The following is a 25867-nucleotide window of genomic DNA, read 5'->3' as shown; positions in this document are numbered from 1 at the left end:
GTAATATTCAAAACGTGGACCTTTTCACTTTCAAATGAAAAGAATAAAAAATGCAAAGCCAAAGAGAAACTCAACAACTAATTCCCTGGAAGTCTAGTAGTCAAGATGACTTTATCCCTCAAGCCTGATGGGATCAAGGTCAGGGAAATCAAATGTCAATTATAGTTAACTGGCGAAAGTAATTCTTATCAAAATATCTTCTCTCCTCAACTTCTCCCGACAGAATACCAGCAAGTCAGCAACATATCTGGTATTTTCAAAAGCAGTTTTGGATGCAATGTTCCCTAGATGGTCACCCCCCTATTCTACCAAGAAGACTGACTTCCCTACTTCATCAAGTACTTAGAGATCAGTGAAGGCACCTAAGTTAACACATCTAACTCCTGTCCTTCTGCCCCAGCCACACATTAACAGAAACAGTAAGCAGGTCAGGGTTGCTATTTTAACAGAGAGCAAAAATAAATTACTAATTATTTTAAATTGATTAAGTACTTACTGAACATCTACAATTTGCAACGGAAAGAAACGAAATTAGAGAAACACTGAATTTAAAATACAGTGACCACTGAGAGTTTAGCCAAACCTCCATACTACTGCCTTCACATGCATTTTACATGGCCAAGTAGCCAGCAGGAGCCTAGAAATCACACTAGATAATAGCCCTCCTGGCTAACAGCCCTAGATAACAAGCCTGCAATCACAGTAAACGTAAGCTCAGTTCCTGGTTCGATTTCCGATACTAATCGGTGATAAGCACTCTCCCCTGCTGCCCAGGGCCTCCCCTGCTAGTGGACCCTTTAGATAAGACCCCCTGGGGCAGGAAATGGCAGCTCACTCCAGCATTCTTGCCTGGAGAATCCCATGGACAGAGGAGCCTAGCAGACTGTAGTCCATAGGGTTGCAGAGTCGGACACGACTGAGCATGCATAGGGCTCTTCAAGTTAATCAAAATTCCCCTTTTTAGTTTGAATTAACCAATCAGGACTTGGCTTGGGAATCCCAAATCACTCCACCCATGGACTCTAATAAAGGCATGTGCTCCAGGTCCTACTGTTCTTCCTGTCTGCACCCCGCCCTAACTTCCCTGCATTGCTCCCCTCCCTCCAGGACCTGTGAGTAATAAACTTCTCTATTTCTCTTTCCCCTGTGGTCATTCGTTGAACTGTGGCTCACCATCCTATGATAACCCAGGGCTCTACCTAACAAATGTTAATTTATTATAGTGACCTACCACAGTAGGCTATACAGGACAGAAAGAGAGGAAAGGATTGTTTCTTATTTTAATGACATATCAGTAAAGATCCAACCAGTCAATCCTAAAGGAAATCAGTACTGAATATTCACTGAAAGGACTGATGCTGAAGCTGAAACTCCAATACTTTGACCACCTGATGCGAAGAACTGATTCACTGAAAAAGACCCTGATGCTGGGAAAGATTGAAGCCGGGAGGAGAAGGGGATGACAGAGGATGAGATGGTTGGATGGCATCACCGACTCAATGGACATGAGTTTGAGTAAACTCAAAGTCGATGATGGACAGGGAGTCCTGGCGTGCTGCAAGTCCATGGGGTCGCAAAGAGTTGGATATGACTGAGCAACTGAACTGAATTGAAAATGAAACACATGCTAAACTGATATTTCAGGAGAAAACAACAAGTGCAAGGACAAAAGACAATGATGTGGTTGAAACCATCTTTATAAAGCTATTATTACACAGAACAAACTTTATGTAATTATTAGCTTCTAGCTACAGACAGGTCAGTAGTAGACTATTCTATAAGTACTAAAGAAATGCCATATGAAATTTGAGGGGAAGAGGCATTACTCTGCAATAAGATTAATAATTTTCATTCTAAAGCTTCTGTAGTTGGATGCAATTAAATACAAAAAGCTAGAGAAAACTGCAAGTATTCACCTGGAACAATGCTGAGACACCTAACTCAGAAACACACTTTTAAGTGGAACTGACAGGTAGATCCTGGAAAGAACTAAGGTAAATCTTTATGATACTGCTTTCGGAAGGATCCATATTAAAAAAAAAACAAACTATAATATATATAATGTACGACTGTCTTATGAGAGGTTGTGTTTCAGAGGACAGAATGTAACTGGCAGTATAACCAAATTGTTAATAATCATTCTATTTTAATGGCTTTCTACGGCATTTAATACCCTTATCTATATCTTTTTTATGTCTTTCACTTTATTGAAGTCAATATCAAATCATGAAACATTAGCTTACCTCCATTGGCCAACAGGTTCTCCTGAACTTTATCTTTACTGTCCTCCAATACGTCAGCCATATATTGAGCCACTTTCTTAACCACCCTTAGGAGAAAAAAAAAAATCAGTGGTTACTTTCAGGAAAACAACCTAAATTCCATGCTACACAATGAACATGTTACATGAACACATGAATTTGACTCTGTTTCCATTACACTATCTGTATAATAATGTTAAACAATGGGTCCTAACTTCCAAAATAATGTTAAGGACAAACTAAACCAAGATTTTATTATATGTAAAACTCAACTCAGTAACTGTAGTTTTAAGGAAACCACCTGCAATACGTTTATCAAGTCTGGAAAGAAAGTAGTGGAAAGTTGGCGAGGGTAAGCTGAAAGAGTGTGCAACAGACCTCACCACCCTGTAAGAACAAAGTGGGAAGCAGGAGCTTGCACTCATCAGATGCATACTTCCCCTCAGGACAAACGGGATCCGACAGGCAACAGAACACAAGCAACAGTGCAGTCCTACATTATGTATTCATTACCTACTGACGAGCATCTACTATTTGAGATTTGTTTTGTTGTTGTTTAGTTGCTAAATCATGTCTGACTCTTTTGTGATCCCAAGAACTATAGGCCGCCAGGCTCCTCTGTCCATGGGACCTCCTGCTCAGTGCTAAAGAGGAAACAAATCATGGTGCCAAACTACTGAAGCAACTGTGTATCACCTTGTCAACCCCTTTACTTTATAAATACACCCAAGTATAAAGACAGGAAGTGATTTAGTTCCAGAAGTCACAAAACCAGTTCCTGGCAGAGCAGTGACAGAAACCTGTCACCCTGATTCTTGTGTTCTGTGTTCTTCACCCCCTCACCCCCCACCATTCCTTGTCCACCTATGGGCCATGGGTGGGATATATAAGTTCAGCTCAGTTCAGTCGCTCAGTCATGTCTGACTCTTTGCTACCCCATGAACCGCAGCACGCCAGGCCTCCCTGTCCATCACCAACTCCCAGAGTCCACCCAAACCCATGTCCATTGAGTCGGTGATGCCATCCAACCATCTCATCCTCTGTCATCTTCTCCTCCTGCCCCCAATCCCTCCCAGCATCAGAGTCTTTTCCAATGAGTCAGCTCTTCCCATCAGCAACTGTGTATCCCAAGTATTGAAGTTTCAGCTTCAACATCAGTCCTTCCAATGAACACTCAGGACTGATCTCCTTTAGGATGGACTGGTTGGATCTCCTTGCAGTCCAAGGGACTCTCAAGAGTCTTCTCCAACACCACAGTTCAAAAGCATTAATTCTTCAGCACTCAGCTTTCTTCACAGTCCAACTCTCACATCCATACATGACTACTGGAAAAACCACAGCCTTGACTAGACGGACCTTTGTTGACAAAGTAATGTCTCTGCTTTCTAATATGCTGTCTAGGTTGGTCGTAAAAATCTGTGGTGAGTGCCAACTGAGATGATCAGGTTACAGAGATGCATAAAGGAAAAAGATTTCATTTCCAGTGACTGTAATCAAAAAAGCATAATGGATCAAGAGCAGGGCAGTGAAGGACAGGAATGGTTTTTTTTGAAAGGCTGATTAGGCATGAAGAATGTATATTCTTGCCACAGGGCATCGTATGAGTCAAGATCTGGAGAGAAAGAAAAGCAATGAATGAGGAGGGGTCCAGACAGTGTGGAGTGTCATGCTGGGGGGAGAGGGAGGTTGGGCTAGGAAGCAGGCTGGGGTCAGACTGCATGGGGATCACCTCTGACGGCAGTCAGCAGGAAGAGGGGTGACACGGTCAGGACTTGGGCCAATTTCTTGTATGACTTTTGTGTTTAATGGCAGGGAGTGTAAACTGGAAGACAAATTAAGAAACTCCTGCAACATGGACCAAGAAGGGCCAGGAAAAGGCGACAGAAGGACAAAATGTGAATGACAAACCTAAGCTGAATGACCTCAATTCTAAGAAAGTGCAACAAATTCAGAAAAAATGATGTAAACTCTAAGTCCTCAACATGCTTAAACCTGGGATCTGTACATACACTTGGCTGTATCTCCAAAATCCACCCATTCCTTCAAAGATGAACCATTATTCCCATATAACTTGACGAGCATCTTGTAAACAGAACCATGTGCTATGAACATTCAAAAATGGGCATGATCACAACACTGCAAATCAACTATACTTAAAAAAAAAAAAAGTGCAGGTTTACCACAGAAAATAGTTCAGAGTGTAAAACTGCCTGATATCAAATTTATCAACATTACAGAACTGAGAAATTCAAAATCTCCCTCTGCATCTCTACAAGAGTATCTATGACATATGGTCACCTTAAAAAAAAAAAAAAAAAGTTCTAATGGTTAGACCACTGAAAAAGTACAAACTATAATTTACTCCACCACAATGTTCAGACTTAAAAAACTGTAACACTATAAGCTAGAATCTGTCAATTCTACTAAAGTCTAAGAACCATATGATTTTTAAAATTCCTCAGATCTTTCAGGGAGACTGATAAGGACACGACTGCATAACAGTGCAAGATAACAACAGTGCATAACAGTGCGTAAGAACTGCATCTGTGTGACACTTACTTTCCTAAAATTTGTGTGCCAATCTTATACTATATTCAAGACATCCTGCTGATGATGTAAAGAAAAATCTAGAAAGCTATCGAGGTGATGAATAAGGCTCCAAGTAAGTGTTGATAATTATATTTTCAGGAGCCTCCCTTCCCAGTGTCTTTCTTTGTCATGACTTAACATTGTAATGAGGTAGGTGGGACAGCAGAAAAGACAATCACCTCAAGGTGGCAACCACAAAAAGTTTCCTCAAACTCTTTTATTAATTAAAAACTTACATTAAGAGACCAAGAGACAATTCTTACCATTGGTCAGTTTTTTGAGAGTATCATCAATAATTACTTTCACATTTGCTCTATACGGATGCAAGGAATTATTAACCCTTTAAAAGCAAATCTGTTACTCTCTGCTTTCATCCTCTCTTTTCCATTTTTATTGCCTAATGCCTCCTCTTACTTGAGGTTTTCATTATTTCTTGCCTAATTCGACTGTAAAACTGGTTCTTAACTGGCCTTTCACCTCAGGAATACATCTTTGCATGTGTACGTGCTAAGTTACTGCAGTCGTGTCTAACTCTATGCGACTCTATTGACCACAGCCTGCAGGTTCCTCTGTCCATGGAGATTTTCCAGGTAAGAATACTGGAGTGGGTTGCCACACGCTCCTCCAGGGGATCTTTCCCACCCAGGGATCAAACTCGCGTCTCTTAGATCTCCTGCATTCACAGGTGTGTTCTTTACCACCAGTGCTACTTGGGAAGCCTAGGACCTCTTCAGGTCTATTTATTTCCTTAGCACACGTTGTTATGTACAAAGATCTCTCTGAAACATCTCAGCCTCTATTACCAGAGCCAGTGCATTTGAGGTTCTACCAATTCAGAAAAGTCTAACAACACAGAAGGGAAGACCCTTCTGTACAGATTTAGAGAATAAGTTCCCCTCTATTCAAGCCTGTTCCTTTAAAGCGTCAATCAGATACACACTTCTTAAGATTCACCAAAATTCTTTTTTTTTTTTTAAACTAATTATACCTATTTACCTAAGCCCTAAGTATTAAAAGCTCTGTATCTCAAGACTCAAATGATTTGATTATAGACTGATTCTGTCAATTAATCAATATACAAAAAGTTATTAAGGATCCCATACCCACCTTCAGCTAAAATACACAGAAACTGAATTTCCTAAGTAACTAAACCTGTAATCTAGAAAAATCTTTCAATGTAACTGAATTTTGAACACAAAAGCATCACTAAATAAATCTTCCAACAAATGGCAGAACATCCCATGTTCACCAACCAAAGATTTAATATGCTAGGGTGGCAACACTCCTGAAATTATTTACAGATTCTACACAATCCCCACTGAAATTCCAGCTGACTTTTTGCAGAAATTTGACACAGTGTTCCTAAAATCCAAATAGAAATGAAAGGAACCAGAATAACCAAAACAATCCTGAAAAGACTAAATAAACTTGGAGAACTCACACTTTCTGATTTTAAAACTAACTACAAAGCTACAGTCAAGAGGGCAATGTGGTACTGGCATCAGGACAGGAATATGGAACACAAAAGGGAGTTCAGAAATGTTAATAACTCTTACATTTATGTTCGACTGATTTTTGCAAGGGTGTCAGGACAATTCACTGCAGAGACAGAATAGTCTTTTCAACAAATAGCATTAGGACAACTGGATACTCAGTCAAAAGAATGAAGATGGACTTCTACCTCACACCATATACAATAAGTAACTCAAAATGAATTCAGTTCAGTTCAGTCGCTCAGTCATGTCCGACTCTTTGTGACCCCATGAATTGCAACACGCTAGGCCTCCCTGTCCATCACCAACTCCTGGAGTTCACTCAAACTCACGTCCATGGAGCTGGCGATGCCATCCAGCCATCTCATCCTCTGTCGTCCCCTTCTCCTCCTGCCCCCAATCCCTCCCAGCATCAGAGTCTTTTCCAATGAGTCAGCTCTTCACGTGAGGTGGCCAAAGTACTGGAGTTTCAGCTTTAGCATCATTCCTTCCAAAGAACACCCAGGACTGATCTCTTTTAGAATGGACTGGTTGGATCTCCTTGCACTCCAAGGGACTCTCAAGAGTCTTCTCCAACACCACAGTTCAAAAGCATCAATTCTTCGGCACTCAGTTTTCTTCACAGTCCAACTCTCACATCCATACATGATCTCTGGAAAAACCATAGCCTTGACTAGACGGACCTTTGTTGGCAAAGTAATGTCTCTGCTTTTGAATATGCTGTCTAGGATGGTCGTAACTTTCCTTCCAAGGAGTAAGCGTCTTTTAATTTCATGGCTATAGTCACCATCTGCAGTGATTTTGGAGCCCCGAAAAATAAAGTCTGACACTGTTTCCACTGTTTCCCCATCTATTTCCCATTAAAACGACCTAAATATAACAGCTAAAACTAGAAAACTCTTAGAAGAAAATATAGACACAAAACTGTGATCTTGGATTAGGCAATGGTTTCTTAGATATAAGGACAAGAACATAAGCCACAAAAAAGATAAACTGGACAGCAAAATTAAGTATCTTGTACCTCAAACGACACCACCTAGAAAGTGAAGAAAAACCAGAGAATGGGAAAAAATATCTGCAAGTCCTATCTGATAAGAGAGTTGCATCCAGACTATATAAAAAACTCTTACAAGTCAATAATCAAAAGAACGGTAAGTCAATTAAAAAAAAAACAGGTGAAGGATCCAAACGGACATTTCTCCAAAGAAGAAACATAAATGGCCAACAAACAAATGGAAAGATGCTTAACACATTATTAGCCATTAGGGAAATGCAAATCAAAAACACAGTGAAATACTCTTTAATATCCATTAGGATTGCTATAATCAAAAAGATGGATCTTAATGAGTGTCCATCAAGAATGTGGAGAAATCACAAGCTTCATACACTGCTGGTGAGACTGTAACAGAGTGCAGCCAACTCTGAAAAACAATCAGACAGGTCCTCAAAATGTTGAAAATACAGTTACCGTATGCCCCAGCAATTCCACTCCTTGGTACGTACCCAAAAGAAATGAAAACATATCAACATACAAATACTTACACACAAATATTCATAGCAGCATTTATTCATATTAGCCAAAATGTGGAAACAACCTTAATGTCCATCAACTGATGAATGGATTAATAAAATAGTCTATCTGCACAATGTAATATTATTTGGTAATAAAAAGAAATTAAATGTTGATACATGCTACAACATGGATGTACAACATGCTACAACAACCTTGAAAACATTACACTAAGGCAAAGAAGGGCTTCCCTGGAAGCTCAGATGGTAAAGAATCTGCCTGCAATGCAGGAGACCAAGGTGTGATCCCTGGGTTCAGAAGATCCCCTGGAGAAAGGAATGGCAACCCGCTCCAGTATTCTTGTCTGGGAATTCCCATGGACAGAGGAGCCTGGCAGGCTATAGTCCATGGGGTTGCAGAAAGTCAGACACAACTGAGTGACTAACACTATAAGGCAAAGAAGCCAGTCACAAGAGACCACGTATTTTCCGATTCCATTTATACGAAATGTCCACAAAAAGCAAATCTATAGTGTCAGAACGCAGATTAGTGGGTAGTGGGGGTAGGGGATAACTGCTAATGGGAACAGGATGTTTATGATAACAGAAGGGAGATGAAAAGGCACTAAAGTTGACTGATCTCTAACTTCATTCCAATAAGCAGAGTATGTATACATATAATAATAAACCCAATCCCAGGGAGCCTGATAATAGCACTCTCATTCTGCTCTAGCCTGTTCATATAAATAAATACGTTACCCTTCTACAAATGCATCCAGTTTAGCCAGTTCATCTGACAAACCAACCAGGACATCAAGTGTGCCAACCTAGAAGGGAAATACAACATTTTATTAGATTTCTCCTTTTTTAAAAAAACAAGGTAATACAGCATCTTGATTTGAAAGGCCTGCAGATCTTAAGTTCTCCATATTTTATTTCATAATATGCAAGTGTGGTTAAAAAATGCAAGACATTTCAAAGCTATTTATATGTACAAAATAATCCTCTAATTTATGAGGACCACCATTTAGATGTGAAGATTCCACAAGAGCAGGCCTGTGCCTCTACTTGTCCTGCCCAGTGGGAGGGTTCATTTGAAGTTGTGGTTTACATTAGCAGCTTTTAAACACGGATCCAGGGCTGTGCATCTTTAGTTCCATTTGGGTTTTTTGGTCCTTTTTTTAAAGAAATCTTTATTATTACTAGCCATGCCACAGGGCATGCAGGAACTTATTTCCCAGACCCCGGATTGATCTGCGTCCCCTGCAGTGGAAGCATGGAGTCCTAACCCCTGGACCACCAGAGAATTCTCTGTAATTTAATTGGTACACAAAACCAAGTATGTATAAACAAGCAAGTTTTAGAAGAAATGTCCATAGTCTACAGGAGTGTATCAAAGGACTTTATTTCTTAAATGAGTGCTGTGTACAACTGTCGAATATCATGATCTTTTCATCCATTACAAAAGTTCAGTCAACTGATTACTGGCAGTCTGCTTCACTTAGAGGCTGCTAGGTTACTGATGTTTAATAAACATTAAATAGATAAACTACATTAAATAACTAGATTTACCAAGAAAAATTTAAAGAGATGCAATGATAGAACAGTTACAATATCAGTGAGTATTACATGAATAACAGAAAAACATATTCACTGTGATATTTAAGAATACATATTACTAAGATTTCTCACTTCTAAAAATCTTCCCTGTGAAAGTAACACATCAAGTATTTTCGTAAGATTTCTCATTAAAATTTAAATCATAATTTAAAAAAGCACAAAAGTTTAGGGGAATATGTTACTTTGTTTTAGTATTTTCTTCAAAAAAATCTCAATTTCCTTGTTATCTAAAATCTGAATATTAGAAAGAACAAGGTAAGTTGTAAATTATGCCAATCCATAGAATTTTCTCTCAAAAGAACCTGGGTATCTCATTTCGACCAAAAGGTAAGCAGAGACAGCTGTCCTTTCCCTCACAATGAACTCCTCTGCACAGCGCAGGTTTACCTTTAAGTCAGGAATGTTGAACTTTGAAGAAACTGCAAGGTTATTGTTTTTTGTAGTTGCCGCATGCAATTTCTCCCATGTTTGCTGACATGTTTTCTCCCCAGGAGCCGATATAAGCCAGAACTCAGTCATGTTGTTTACCAGATGTATCTTCCAAAATTAAGACTCTGAAAGGTAAAACAAAACTAAGTAAAAATACATTTACTACCACTTGTTTCTAAATTATTTCAGAGTGATAAGCACAGCCTGTTGCAAAACTGATTCAACAGTGGTATACAATCCTGAACAAACTCAAATTTACTTACCTGGATATAAGTCCATATAAATGGGAAACGGTGATTTATTTACATACAATACTAGGAAAAAGTGATGATAAAGACCTAATACATGAAGTACACAATTTTCTAAAAATGACCCAACATCCTAAAATGGGAGCTAGTCAAGAAGGGAGACTACCAAAAATGTCAGCCCCCAACAGTTTCAATCCCCCAAAGAAGTTGGAGAGTCACCAATTAATGGGTTTATCTTAAATTTTTAAAATAAAAAACCTAAATAGGAAGTGAAAAGCTATACATAATTCTGACCTTTGAAAAAGAACTGAATCAATGCACTTCAACAGTAGCCACCAAATAAATTTGCCACATCTGGTTTGGCAAATCCTACAAGGTCAGCCAAATTCTAATCCCTAGTCAAACTAATCTCAATCCCTAACATATACTTAATGGTCATCAACCACTTACAAATTTGCACACACAAAAAAATACTGCCAATCAGCCTTGTAAATCAGTCTTTTATTTAAAATATGCCTGGGAGGGGTGCATAACATACAACACTATTGGATCTGAGTAAGAGGCCGTGGTTCTCACTTTCCAGAGTTCCATTAAGCACACAATCCTCTTCCCCAACCTCTCTCCTCCCTTTTCCCCTCCTTCCTCTTTTCTCTCTCTCTCTCTCTCTCTCTCTCTCTCTCTCACACACACACACACACACACACACAGAAAAACAAAGCCCAAAGTCAAACTTGGGAATATAAGTAGGTAAGCACGAAAACACAAAATATAAAAGAACTCAATATAACAGTATCATTATTTCTACTTTAATATGCTTTCATTATAACCAACATAAACTTTCTACTACCACAACTTGTTTTGAAACCTTTCCTGAAATTTGGAGTCTTAGAAGATTAACTGTCTTACAGAGTTGTCCTGATAATAAATCAAATAATGAATGTGAAAGAACTCTGCAAATTTACATTTCCTTTAAAATGTAAAGCATGATAGTTAATTACAATGGACTTTCCTAATTATAGAAGCCCACTGTAATTAACCCTACCTAGTCAGTACACAATTGAAGGTGATCATAGATGTCATTCTACATACTTGTTTTTTCCTAACTTCCATTTCAAGAGCATCTACCATATACTAGGTACTGCTCTAAATGTCTTATACATTGTCATCTCAATTAATCTTCCTAACACCTCTATAAGATACATATGATCCTTTCCATTTACAGATTAAAAAACATTCTCAGAGCGATCAGACTGATAAAAATACAGATGCCGGTACTAAATCAATCTTTCAAGAATCCTACTCTAAGATGATTTTTCCAACATTACTGGGGGGAAAAAAAAAAAACTGCACTAAGAACTACACTCTCTCAAATGGCCAACAAACTAAACAGAGCTTTTGTAGTGACGGCAGGCCCAGACAAAGCACTCAGCCTGGCCAGAAAAGCAGTCTTTGATGACATTTTTAAACCTCCTCTCCTTGAAAAATGGCAGGTGATGGGATCATCAGTCCTGCTTATGACACTGTTAAATTATCTAAACTGCAGTTTCTTCAAAGATTGTAACAATAGGAGCTATTACAGTAGATGTCACTATCATACCACTCAGAGTTCTAGAAAATCTTTTTCAGCCAACAGGTTTTCAAACGATTTCAAGAAATAAGAAAGAGGACCACATTTTCTCATTTATAAATAAACATCTGCCCGACTTACTGAGTTTTCACTAGAGTTGAATGAAATGTCATGTTATTTCTAAATAGAACTAGAGTCCCCTCTGGCCTTCAAAGGCTACTCTCAGTATCCCAAGTAGGAAATATCTTGTTTACTTACTATCTTATCAATGCCACTGTAATGCAGTTATCACACTATCCTGCTTCATTTTTTTCATAACATTTTTTCCTCTCCACCTGACTGGGAAATCCTGAAGGACCAAAATCATGTCTTCTTTTCTAATGCCCTGAAAGCCCAGCATATACAATTCCTGTCAACATCAGGGACTTTATAAATGCTTGTTTTATGATAAAATGAAATATACCAATGACTCCAATCAAAAAATCTGATTGGAGGAAAAAAAATAAAAGCCAAGAAAAATATTTAAATGTTTTTAAACTTTTTTTTAACTTAGAGTCTTTCAGAAAACAACCTTAGAGTAACATAGACATTAAAAATTGATAAAGCTGCAAGTAACTAAGCCTTTGTCTTTCGTTATTTTAAGTTGTGAATACAGAAATATAAAAAAGAGAGATTGAGAAAGAACCTCTAGGTACTTTAGGCAAAGCAATGGCCTCATTTCTTCTGTCCTCTGGTCAAAGCGAACTAACTATACAAGAGGAACCTGATGGGAAAGACAAGCTACTGAAGTATCTAAGGATAAATATAAGAACTGCTCATGAGAAAAGTATCAGTAAGTCTTCCGCAAAATCCCTGTTTTTAAACAAATTCTTTATTTTTTAAACAATGCCCACTGTTATCTGGTCACTTAGACAAGTCACATAAAAATTTTTCTCTTTGACATTTAAGTACAATTTAAGCTCAGTTCCAATAAACTAATCTCTGCAGATGAACATGTGTGTGTGTCTGTGTGTGTGTGCGAGGGGGAAGGGATGGTAAAAAAATGAAATTCATGTTACAAAACACATTTCTCTTTCTCTCTGAGCTGCACAGAAACAGAGTCAAACCTGTCCAAAAAGTCTGGACACTTCTACCTCTGTTGACTGCTTCAACTCACTGGTTTTTATGCCTAATTATTTCCCTTTGTTTCATCTTGTATATGGAAGTCAGGCATTAACATAGGCAAATCACGTTAAACAAAAGAGAAAATGATTTAAAAGGCATTCCTCAAAACTCAGATCAAGGTTGAAGTCCCTCTGTTACGTGTGTGTATTTGGCTGCTCTCTGGGTGGTCTTTTTTATACTCAAGGTGATTCCAGTTTAGATGCTGAACATTCTCCAACTGTTAGCTCCAGCCTAGGCTCCTCTGTGCATCCAGAGCTGTACCCAACAAGTCTCGACTACAAGACTTTTTCACCTGAATATCTCAAAAAACAAAACCAAAAACACATTTCTAGTCAGACTCCTAATCCCTTCCCCCAAACCTGGTCCTACTTCCGTGTTCCCTTAGCACACCTAGTCCCTGCAACACTGGACAACCGTAATTGTCAAATGTCATCAAGATAGCAGCCAATACTTCTTGCGCACTTCCTACCTACCAGCCCCAGTTAAAACAGTTTATATGGATTAGCTCATTTAGCATACTGGATGGACAGTACTTATAAAAGAAGAAACCAAGGCCTCAAAAAATGCCTCATAAATTATGATATATATTATAGTGCATTATCATGTCACATATCACACGAGTGTCATGTATCACATGCTTATATGCTAAGCATGAATGTGTTATATGCTCTCATAGCACCTTTTCAGTATTTCCTTGAGAGACATTTTTATTGATATCTTTCTGCCAAATAAACTGCACATTAGAGGAGGTGGAAAGCATGATAGTTTTTGCTACAAGTGTATTAGTACCTGGCACAGAAGCTGGTATGCAAAACCTCAAAAACTACGTGTTGAATATTTCTGAATGAATACCTAACAGTGAAGATGAAACAAGAGAATAAAGTACCTTGCTTATTAATTGGTTAGGTCCCCTTTACTTCCTTTACATTAAAAGAAAAATCAATTTCACTGAAGTATCATTTATATACAGTAAAAGGTACCCACAAGAGCACAGCTGGATGAGTTTTTGACACACACACACACACCTGTGTAACCACCACCAAAACCAAGGTTAAGAACATTTCTGTCTTCCCAAACCCTTCCCTCACATACAGGGTCAGTCAGTCCCAGCCCCACTGCAGACCTTGGGCAGATGCTAATCTGTTTTTTGCCGCACTCTAGGCTCATTGGGCCTGACCTAGAATTCCTGTGTAAATGAAGCCCACACTGCATTCTCTTTTGTATCTGGCTTCCTTTGCTCAGCACGGCTTTGATCGCCCATATCCTGTGTGCGATTCATTCCAGTTTACTTCTTAGTGTTCCATTACATGAATGTACTATGGTTTGCGGTTCCATTCACCTGTTGGGGCCACTAACAACAAAGAACATTCCTTTTCAAAGCCTTTGTGAAAATACATATACATTTATCTTGGATAAACATCTAGAATTTCTGAGTCAAATGACTAACCTATATTTAACCTTATAAGAAGTCATCAAACTTTCCCAAAGTAGATGAAGTACTTTGCATTCCATTAGCAAGATACACAGTCCCAGTTGTCTCGCAGGTCCACTAACACTTAGTGCTATCAGCCTCCTTTGAGCTATTCCAGTGGGCTGTAGCTCTCACTTCCACGATGGCTACAGTTCAGGATCTTTTCACCTCATCAGCCAGCTGTATATCTTCTTTGTGAAGTTTCTATTCAAATACTGTGTCCATTTTTTTTTAATTGCATTGACCTTACCGAGCTAGTTTTTTGTATGATCTTGGTGCAATTTCTTTGAGATGTGTGTGTATAAAACATGTATTCTGTGCCTTGCCTTTCCTTAATGGTGCTCTTGAGCAGAAGTTTTCAATTCTGATGTCCAGTTTATCAACTTTTTCTATGATTCGTTTACCCCAGGGTCACAAGGATTTATCCTGCTTGTAGTTCAGAGAAATTCTTGAACCTGTGTTTAGAGTTTTCAACAATTCAGGACAAAATTCATTTTCTTCAAAATTGGTTACTTCTTTCCCTTTCCTGAGACAGATATGGCATGTGTATTAAACCACCTGACACTGTCCCACAAGTCACTCAGCTTCCATTCTTTTTTTTTTTCCAACTGTTTTTCTCTCTACACTTCAGTTTAGAAACTTTCTTGCTACATCTTCTTGTTGGTTAACTTTTTCTTTACAGTTATCTGCTATTTATCTCAAGAAGTGAATTTTTCATATTTTTCAGCCTTGTAAGTTATGTCTTTTAAAACTTTCTTCATTATTTTCATGTTTTCTATTAAATCCCTGAGCATATCTGTAATTCACAACATTAAACTGTTGATCACTTGATTTTGTGTTAAGAATGTTGTGTTTTAATATATGTAAACATATAGCAGGTTCACTGCTATACAGCAGAAGCTAACACAACTGTAAAGCAACTCTACTCCAATAAAACCTATTTTTAAAAAATTTAAAAGAATGTTATGCTTTAAAACAGTATGAAAAGGCAAAATGATAGGATACTGAAAGAGGAACTCCCCAGGTCAGTAGGTGCCCAATATTCTACTGGAGATCAGTGGAGAAATAACTCCAGAAAGAATGAAGGGAGGGAACCAAAGCAAAAACAGTACCCAGCTGTGGATGTGACTGGTGATAGAAGCAAGGTCCGATGCTGTAAAGAGCAATATTGCATAGGAACCTGGTCCATGAATCAAGGCAAATTGGAAGTGGTCAAACAAGAGATGGCAAGACTGAATGTCGACATTCTAGGAATCAGCGAACTGAAATGGACTGGAATGGGTGAATTTAACTCAGATGACCATTATATCTACTACTGCGGGCAGGAATCCCTCAGAAGAAATGGAGTGGCCATCATGGTCAACAAGAGAGTCCGAAATGCAGTACTTGGATGCAATCTCAAAAACGACAGAATGATCTCTGTTCGTTTCCAAGGCAAACCATTCAGTATCACAGTAATCCAAGTCTATGCCCCAACCAGTAACACTGAAGAGGCTGAAATTGAATGGTTCTATGAAGACCTACAAGACCTTTTAGAATTAACACCCAAAAAAGATGTCCTTTTCATTATAGGGGACTGGAATGCAAAAGTAGGAAGTCAAGAAACACCTGGAGTAACAGGAAAATTTGGCCTTGGAATACGGAATGAAGCAGGGCAAAGACTAATAGAGTTTTGCCAAGAAAATGCACTGGTCATAACAAACACCCTCTTCCAACAACACAAGAGAAGACTCTACACATGGACATCACCAGATGGTCAACACCCAAATCAGATTGATTATATTCTTTGCAGCCAAAGATGGAGAAGCTCTATACAGTCAGCAAAAACAAGACCAGGAGCTGACTGTGGCTCAGACCATGAACTCCTTATTGCCAAATTCAGACTGAAATTGAAGAAAGTAGGGAAAACCACTAGACCATTCAGGTATGACCTAAATCAGATCCCTTATGATTATACAGTGGAAGTGAGAAATAGATTGAAGGGCCTAGATCTGATAGATAGGGTGCCTGATGAATTATGGAATAAGGCTGGTGACATTGTACAGGAGACAGGGATCAAGACCATTCCCATGGAAAAGAAATGTAAAAAAGCAAAATGGCTGTCTGGGGAGGCCTTACAAATAGCTGTGAAAAGAAGAGAAGCAAAAAGCAAAGGAGAAAAGGAAAGATATAAACATCTGAATGCAGAGTTCCAAAGAATATCAAGAAAACATAAGAAAGCCTTCTTCAGCAATCAATGCAAAGAAATAGAGGAAAAACACAGAATGGGAAAGACTAGGGATCTCTTCAAGAAAATCAGAGATACCAAAGGAACATTTCATGCAAAGATGGGCTCGATAAAGGACAGAAATGGTATGGACCTAACAGAAGCAGAAGATATTAAGAAGAGGTGGCAAGAACACACAGAACTGTACAAAAAAGATGTTCACGACCCAGATAATCACGATGATGTGATCCCTGACCTAGAGCCAGACATCCTGGAATGTGAAGTCAAGTGGGCCTTAGAAAGTATCACTACGAACAAAGCTAGTGGAGGTGATGCAATTCCAGGGGAGCTATTTCAAATCCTGAAAGATGATGCTGTGAAAGTGCTGCTCTCAATATGCCAGCAAATTTGGAAAACTCAGCAGTGGCCACAGGACTGGAAAATGTCAGTTTTCATTCCAATTCCAAAGAAAGGCAATGCCAAAGAATGCTCAGACTACCGCACAATTGCACTCATCTCACACGCTAGTAAAGTAATGCTCAAAATTCTCCAAGCCAGGCTTCAGCAATATGTGAACCGTGAACTTCCTGATGTTCAAGCTGGTTTTAGAAAGGGCAGAGGAACCAGAGATCAAATTGCCAACATCTGCTGGATCATGGAAAAAGCAAGAGAGTTCCAGAAAAACATCTATCTCTGCTTTATTGACTATGCCAAAGCCTTTGACTGTGTGGATCACAATAAACTGTGGAAAATTCTGAAAGAGATGGGAATACCAGACCACCTGACCTGCCTCTTGAGAAATTTGTACGCAGGTCAGGAAGCAACAGTTAGAACTGGACATGGAACAACAGACTGGTTCCAAATAGGAAAAGGAGTTCGTCAAGGCTGTATATTGTCACCCTGTTTATTTAACTTATACCCAGAGTACATCATGAGAAACGCTGGACTGGAAGAAACACAAGCTGGAATCAAGACTACCAGGAGAAATATCAATCACCTCAGATATGCAGATGACACCACCCTTATGGCAGAAAGTGAAGAGGAACTCAAAAGCCTCTTGATGAAAGTGAAAGTGGAGAGTGAAAAAGTTGGCTTAAAACCCAACATTCAGAAAACGAAGATCATGGCATCCTGTCCCATCACTTCATGGGAAATAGATAGGGAAACAGTGGAAACAGTGTCAGACTTTATTTTTCTGGGCTCCAAAATCACTGCAGATGGTGACTGCAGCCATGAAATTAAAAGACGCTTACTCCTTGGAAGGAAAGTTATGACCAACCTAGATAGCATATTCAAAGGTAGAGACATTACTTTGCCAACAAAGGTTCATCTAGTCAAGGCTATGGTTTTTCCTGTGGTCATGTATGGATGTGAGAGTTGCTGAGCGCCAAAGAATTGATGCTTTTGAACTGTGGTATTGGAGAAGACTCTTGAGAGTCCCTTGGACTGCAAGGAGATCCAACCAGTCCATTCTGAAGGAGATCAGCCCTGGGATTTCTTTGGAAAGAATGATGCTAAAGCTGAAAGTCCAGTGCTTTGGCCACCTCATGCGAAGAGCTGACTCATTGGAAAAGACTCTGATGCTGGGAGGGACTGGGGGCAGGAGGAGAAGGGAACGACAGAGTATGAGATAGCTGGATGGCATCACTGACTCGATGGACATGAGTCTGAGTGAACTCCGGGAGTTGGTGATGGACAGCGAGGTGGGGTCGCAAAGAGTCGGACACGACTGAGCGAGTGATCTGATCTGATCTGATGCTTTAAAAAGTTTTTTTTTTTTTTAAAAGGCGGGATCCCCAGGTGGTCCAGTGGTTGGGACTCTGCTCTCACTGCTGAGGGCCCAGGTTCAATCCCTAATCAGGGAACTAAGATCTGCAAGACACTTGGTGCGACCGAAAAAATAAATATTAATAAAAATATGTTGTGCTTTGTTCTGACAGTCTTAAGTTACTTAAGCTTTAGCATGTTTCATTCAAGGCTGGCAATGGGCTGGCCAAAAAATTCTTTTGGGTTTTCTTGTAAAATCTTAAGGAAAAACCCAAAAGAAAATTTTGGCCAGCCCAATACTTTGTTAGGTTAGGTCTAAATCTTTACTCTGGGGCTAACTTAGCCCTACCAGTTAAGATCTGATTTTCCTGGGATTCCTCCGGATGCCCCAGGGATTCATAAGGTATTCATAAGCCCTTCAGCACCATGAGCTCTGCCAACTGTCTAGTTTAAAGCTCTCTAGTCATTCTTTTGCTGGAATGTACCTGTGCCTGAAGCATGAGATCAAGGTCTTTTTATCTCACTGGGAACTGCAGCCATAAAGAATCCAAACGCCAGTTTCCAAAGGAAACGCAATGTAACCACCAGGGCACTGCACTGAGAATATGAAGACGTGGAATCTAATCCCAGTTCTGCATGTCATCGTCTGCATAAATGTCTTCATTTGCAAAATGAGAGGATTGGATTCCCACATCCAGGATCCTTTTTTGCTTCTATATTCCATCAATCTATACTGGGTAGGACCCAGGACCCTTTTATTTTCTTGTTAAATCCTTCAAGTGAATCAGATGATGAGTCAGGTTTTAGAACCACTGTAGTAGAACAAGCATTTCCATGATTATTTAGTGAATTATACAGTAAATGTTACATGAAATGGCAACCGTTCCTTAATAAGATGGCTACATGTCACATCATCACAAACAAGAATCACACAGTACTGTCAGGTCCATAATGCAGGAATGATTTTTGTTCTATGGAATGTAGAAACTTTAAATGTATCAACCCACTTTTCGCATGCTTTCAATGGCGGCTTATGAACTTAAAAAATAAGTGAAAAGCAAAATGACATATGAAATCAAGTACAGAACAAAACAAAATCTGGGTAAACTATTGCTTTGCTCAAGAAACACACAATTTTATTTCATTTGTGAAGGACAGAATACAGAGGATTTTTAAATGCCATATATATAAATAGGTGGGTTTGTGACCACAGTGTAGAGTCCTGATTCACTCCCAAAACTTCTTGAAAATTTTTTCCAGGGCTAAAAAGACTACTCTAGGGACTTCCCCTGGAGGTCCAGTGGTTAAGACTCCACCTTCCAATGCAGGGACAGGGGTTCCATCTCTTGGGAGCTAGGGTGCCACAAATTTGTTTTTTTTTTTATTTAAAAAAAAACTGCTTTAGGTAATGGGAGGCTGTGCGTGTTAAGTTGCTTCAGTTGTGTCCAACTTTTTGTGACGCTGTGGACTGTGGCCCACCAGGCTCCTCTGTCCATGGATTCTCCAGGCATGAATACTAGAGTGGGTTGCCATACACTCCTCCAAGGAGGAGCAGAAAGAAAACAAGGCACATGATGAGATTAAAAAAATCGAGCAGAATACACTGGAGGCACAAGAGAAACACTAGTCACATTTCTTAAACACTTCTATCTGTCTGACTGCAATAAGTATGCTTTTTTTTTTTTTAAACAGTAACAAGTCTTTTTCAAAATGGAGGGAAGGAAAGAAGAAAGGAAATCCTGGTTCAAAGCTCAGAACCTGTTTATTTCATTACTGTATCACCCACTTCTAAGAATTTAAAGGCAGTGGATTATTTTCCAATCACAAGTGATTAGGATGCGAAATAAAAAGAGTAAAGCAGGGACTTGCCTGACAGTCCAGTGGTTACGCCTGTGCTTCCAGTGCAGGGGTCATGGATTCAAGAGCGCTAAAATCCCACAGAATCCCCAAAATCCCCTACTCCAAAAGAAGAGTAAATAACAACTATCATGATAATACAAGAGGTGAAGATAATAAACTCAAACAGCTACTAGCACTTCTTCTGTGGATGAAAGTAAGAGCCTGACCAAAGACAGGGGCAACCACAGAAAATAGGGCATCCCAGTAAGTGCTCCAATATTTAACTGCTTTCAAGAAACCAACACCTCAGTCTCTGAAATGCAACCACCTTTCACAGTAAATTTAAATTTCACAGTGAAGACTGATGGGGGTCTACATGCAAAAAAAAAAAACATTCTTTTACAGTCCTTGAAAATACCAAGCTGTTCACTAAAGTGGCTTATTTCAACCTGCACAAGGAGGAATACCTCAGATATCACGAAGTATCACACAGCCTTCCAACTGTGACACATCAGCGTCGAACAGAACTGATCACAGTGTAAAACAGCCCCAATCCATCCTTCTTAAAAGGCTGCTAATCCTTCCCCGGAAATTTTAATACCACACAAATAAAAGGTAAGAATAATTACCTGAATGGTAACTTCTGCATGAATGAATAATTCTGAATGCTAAATTCTATCCTTCAACAAGGAAACATCTTAACTGGGATTGTTGGAGGGGCTTACTCACAATAAAATTTGTTTAAATAAAAGCTTCCAATAACAACAAGGAATTCTACCTCTCCAGGGAGACTTTGGTGATTTATATGTAAGTTTGAAATTGTTAGGATACACACCTTCTTTAAATCAATCTTAACTTTTGTGTTCTCTTGTCTTCAACTGAAACAGCACTTATAGATGGCCTATAATCACATTAAGGATTACCTGAACTTCATGCCATAAATATACTGAAATGTGAAAGACTTTTAGTAGATGTATTTTATAAACAGCCATCTTTTTTACATCTTTGTATCTGGCTAGAAGTACATTTGGAAAAGCCAAGCCTTACTTAGGCATGTTAATGCTAAGCTGCTTCAGTCGAGTCCGACTCTGTGCGACCCCATAGACAGCAGCCCACAAGACTCCCTGGTCCCTGGGATTCTCAAGGCAAGAACACTGGAGTGGGTTGCCATTTCCTTCTCCAATGCATGAAAGTGAAAAGTGAAAGTGAAATCGCTCAGTCATGTTCAACTCTTAGCGACCCTGTGGACTGCAGCCTACCAGGCTCCTCTGTCCATTGGATTTTCCAGGCAAGAGTACTGGAGTGGGGTGCCATTACCTTCTCCTACTTAGGCATAGATGCCATCATAAAAACAGAAACAGGCCAGAAAGATAATAACACATAACACAATGTTTAAAAAAAAAATCTCTTGCAATTTCTGCTAAAGCAAGTTGAATCCACAGACAGGCAAGGAGATCACTGTACCATTACTGAAAGGAATCACCAGAACCTTCGGAGCGCCCAGACACTTCCTCTCTGCCACAGGCAACTCAACACTGACCCAGGGAGCAAACAATTCCTTCCATGCCAGGAAACTCCCTGACTCTACACTCATTGTCTCCCAAAATGTTACTTCCCTTCTCTTTCAGGTTGGTATCTGATAATAGTGACTGAATCACAACACCACGTTTCTCACCAGAAGGTGTTAATATCTCTAAGACGATGTATTCTAGCCTGAAATTCAACAAGCCAAAGACTTGAAACAAGTTTCATCACTCAAGTAAGCTTGAGATCCTGTTTCCTGGTAATGACAACCACTTATTAAATATGTGCTATGTTAGATCAGTACTCAATATGCTAAGCAATTTTATACTTGATTCCTTCAAGGAAGATGGTATCACCACCCCTATTTGCAGATGAGAGGGCAGTTAATGAAGTCTTGCCCAAGGTCACAGAGCTAGTGACTACATACATTTTACATGCAAGTTTACTAAAACACTACTCTTAACCTCTATGCCCCCAACATATAGTAGAGGGCCTGTCACTAAGAAGCACTCAGGTATATGTTCAACAGATAAAGGATGCCATCGCAAAGGGTGCTGCACAACCAAATGGTACCTCTCTCCTTCAGGAGTTTCAAAATGTCTGGGATCATTTTAGGTTGTCCCAATGTGGGGGTCACTACCATCATTTAGCGGCTGGTGGCCAAACAAGAGGCAGTTCTGTCCACAATGCCAACAGCACCCATGCAGAAACACTATAGGCTAGCCCATTAACAACAACAACAAAAAACTGTCATGGTTAAGTCAATCCACCTATTAACCACCTTTATTTACAAATAACTTCCTATTCATGGATAGTTTGCATAAAGTATCTTAAAAGATACATCATCCTCTTTCTATAAAATACCATTTTTACATTTGTCTAGCATCTTATTTTCAAATACAGAGCTAAGGTTGTATCTTCTGGTCTATGATGGAACCAAAGCACCTCTCCTCCACCGCCCTAAGGACTCCTCTTGGAACTCAATAAATATACAGCAGATTTGCTACACCTGTGGAACAGAAATTTGCTTCATTATCAAGATCAGAGTTTGAATTTTCTAGTTCCAAGGATCACTCATGTCGAAAGGAAAATTTAGATTGCCTGGTGAAGAGAATTTAGATTGCCTGGTTTCACCGCTTGAGCTGTCTTTCCAAGAGCACCATGCTAATGGTTTACTGTGTCTTTAAAATATCAGTGAAATGTGAGCTGAACATGAATTAGATTGTAAATGAAAAGGTATAAAGTTGCACAGCCAAAGAGTGAAAAAGGTTTACTCTGGCAGACAGATCAGAACAGGTACAAGAACAAAATTCAACTAAGAGGTATGTATTTCCATGGGGTCACAAACAGTCAGACACGACTGAAGGACTGAGTACACACACACACATTTGGTGCAAACTGTAGTTACCCCTAAGCAGACTCAAGCTCAAAAGAAAGACTGATCACTTAGGGACTGTGGACCAGAAGGAGACCCTTTGGCAAAGGTTTATTTTGGCATTCCAGCTTTGCTCTTTGGCCAATGCAATTATTTCCAAAGTTGTGGAAATAATCAGGGAATCAGACTTTTGAGGCCCAAATGTTTCTTTTTAGGTAGAGAGAACTAATGTAAATAAGGCTCCGAAGACTGACATCAAAAAATAAAAGTGATCATTTACTGCCCAGTTCTATACACGAACCATCTAGCTCGCAGCATTTAGTCAGATCCCGAGTACTGTTTCTTTAGATTTTATCTAGTCCCTGAAAGATACACCAAAAGAGAAAAAGATCCGGGAGTTCTGAGACATAAACCCGAGGTTCCCTCTTTCGGCACCATTTGAGACGTGCTGGTTGCCAGAGAACCGTGATTGACAAGCTGAGCACCTTTTGCCCACCCTGCTGCTTATTATCTCCTCCACCTGAAGTGTAAACTGAACGGCTTCACCCAAACTAACTAAAAAGCGGTTTTTAAAGCACTGACCACCGCTGCAGAATCCCTTTGAAGCTGTCCTACTCAAGTTTCACCGAAAGTGCTGAATCAAAGGTAAGAATGCACTAGGAGAAACTCACCCTTCTCTCTAGAGAGATGGTGGTTAAGTACTGGGCAGGTAATTGGCAGTCAGAAGACAGTAGAAGTTATGCTAGACTTAAAACACATCATTTGATCTGTTTCTAGGTCCAAGAGTCTATCTAGATAGGTCCCGGTCTATACGATGAATGGTACTTTCATCTACTTCCTCTCAAAGACCTGTGAGAACAAAACAAACAAGAAAGGGGCTTCCGGGGCGGCCCAGTGGTGAAGGATCTGCCTCGCAACGCAGGGGACATGGGTTCGATTCCCGGCCAGGAAGATCCCACATGCCTCAGGACAACTAAACCACAACTACTGAGCCAGCCCGCTAGAGTCTGTGCTTCACAAAAAAGCACACAACTCGAGAAACCTGCACACCACAGCTAGAGAGTATCCCCCCGCGGCAACTAGAGAAAGCCGGCTCACAGCAAGGAAGACCCAGTGCAATAAAAAACAATAATTAAAAAAAAAAAAAAAACGTAATTCCTGTGACTGTTGTTCAATAAAAGGTATTCGGGAGTAGATGACAGTACCAAAGGATAAGTTCAGAAGGCCAAAACAGATCTTCACAAAGGAGTCTCCCCAACCCCCAAATGATCCAACATTTGTGTACTTCAGGGCTGTTTGGGGGGCGGGGGGGGGGGGGGCGGGTAGTTACAATAACCCTCAGTGAGGGATGCAAACACAATCTAATCTTTTCTCCCCTTTGCTCCTGCGTTTCTCAGGTGATTCAATTTGCCTGTGTGACTCTCTCCTCCAGTTCCTTTTCAGAGTTTCTTGCCTACTCTTCCCCCATTCTAATTAAACAACAACAACAACAAAAAACACTGTCTGAGTTCTCTGGAATCCCGTTTTTTCCCCTGTCACAGGGACCCTGCGTCCTCGGTGAGGGTCTCCTAGACCCTCTAAACTGCCATCACCTTACTCGCAAGCACGTACGCCCAGGGGAGGCTGTCCCGCTCGCTGTGACCTCACACACACCACCCCGTATCCTCATCTGGGCCACTCTGTTACCTTTCGTTCCCCGGAGCTAGGATTCGCTGTGACCCTTACCCCAACCCAAGGAGAAACGCCTCAGACCCGCAGTGTTTATGTCTGCCTCCGCCACAGAACAGCCCCTAGGGCCCTTTCTCTTTTCCCCTCCTTCCATTTCCCTTAGAGACCGAACCCAGGCCCACGGCGGCGACAAACTCGCGCCGAGAAACTGGACACGGCCGCCCAGCCGGAGGCTCCAACGCCACAGCCTCGGCCCCCGCGCGCGCCCCGATCCTTCCCAAGCCGCGACCACAGCGCGAGCTTCGGCCCGGCCGGGGTTTCCGAGGGGAGGTAGCCATCGCTCACTGACCCAGGGAAGTGTCAAACGAGGACGTGCCGGCAGTAACAGGCAGAGAGGCGGACAGCCTGGCAGGCGTTAACGGCTCAGCGCTCCATCCCCTCCCCGACCTAAGCTCCGGCCTCACGGCTTCCTCGACCGCGGCGCCTACGGAGCAAGTCACGTGCCAGCCGGGACGGTCAGCTGACCGCGGCGCGCTCCGCCCCGCCTACGTGCGCCGCTCCGCCTACGCGCGCGCCACTGCGCAGCCGCCGCAGCCGAGCCCACGGAAGAGGGGCGGGGCTGGGAGGCTCCCCGGGGAGCGGGGGAGAGCCAGGAGTCTGAGCGGGCAGAGCTCTTCCGGGGAGCGTGGGGTTTCTGCGTCTGGAGTTCCGCCCACCACCTGTGAATTTCATCGCTGCCATCCTTAAGGTTACCCCACTTATTTTCATGTTTCTGCGGCTTGGAATTTGCCTTCAGACTTCTCCACTCAGGATTTTCTTCGGACAGCCCGGTTTTCTGAGTAATATCCTTAAGAGTTCCCTTCAGCCTCTGATTCACCTTTTCCTTCCAGTCCACTTCGAGTTAATTCCATAAATGTCCTTGGAGCATTTACTATACGCTCGTCATTGTGCTCATTATCTTAGGATTGTCTACCGACGTGAATCACTCCTTGCAGGAGAAAGCTTGTAATCTTGTTCGGGCGTCTGTGAGGCCTGTGATAAACATCGGATAGTTGGAACCACAGTAGATAAAAATGAAAACCAAACAAGGTTACAGGGCAGAGGCACGGACAGGAGAAATCATGTCCTTTGGGAGAA

General features: G+C 40.6%; 1 protein-coding gene across 1 annotated transcript in view; it reads right to left on the bottom strand.

Moving 5' to 3' along the window:
- The window catches only part of ATP6V1C1 (ATPase H+ transporting V1 subunit C1), a 42098-nt gene extending 16860 nt beyond the window's left edge, over positions 1-25238 (bottom strand). The window contains exons 1-4 of the mRNA XM_005899369.3: positions 25080-25238; positions 9860-10026; positions 8612-8679; positions 2244-2329 (exon numbers count right to left, since the gene is read on the bottom strand). Coding sequence (XP_005899431.1) covers positions 2244-2329; positions 8612-8679; positions 9860-9991 — 286 coding nt within the window. The 5' untranslated portion in view covers positions 9992-10026; positions 25080-25238. The remainder of the gene's footprint in view (positions 1-2243; positions 2330-8611; positions 8680-9859; positions 10027-25079) is intronic.
- Positions 25239-25867: the final 629 nt, after the last annotated feature.

Source organism: Bos mutus, chromosome 14, assembly GCF_027580195.1.
Source record: "Bos mutus isolate GX-2022 chromosome 14, NWIPB_WYAK_1.1, whole genome shotgun sequence".
In the NCBI taxonomy this organism is placed as follows: domain Eukaryota; kingdom Metazoa; phylum Chordata; class Mammalia; order Artiodactyla; family Bovidae; genus Bos; species Bos mutus.
Note: the sequence above shows the minus strand (reverse complement) of the source record. Positions and strands in the feature narration are given on the sequence as shown.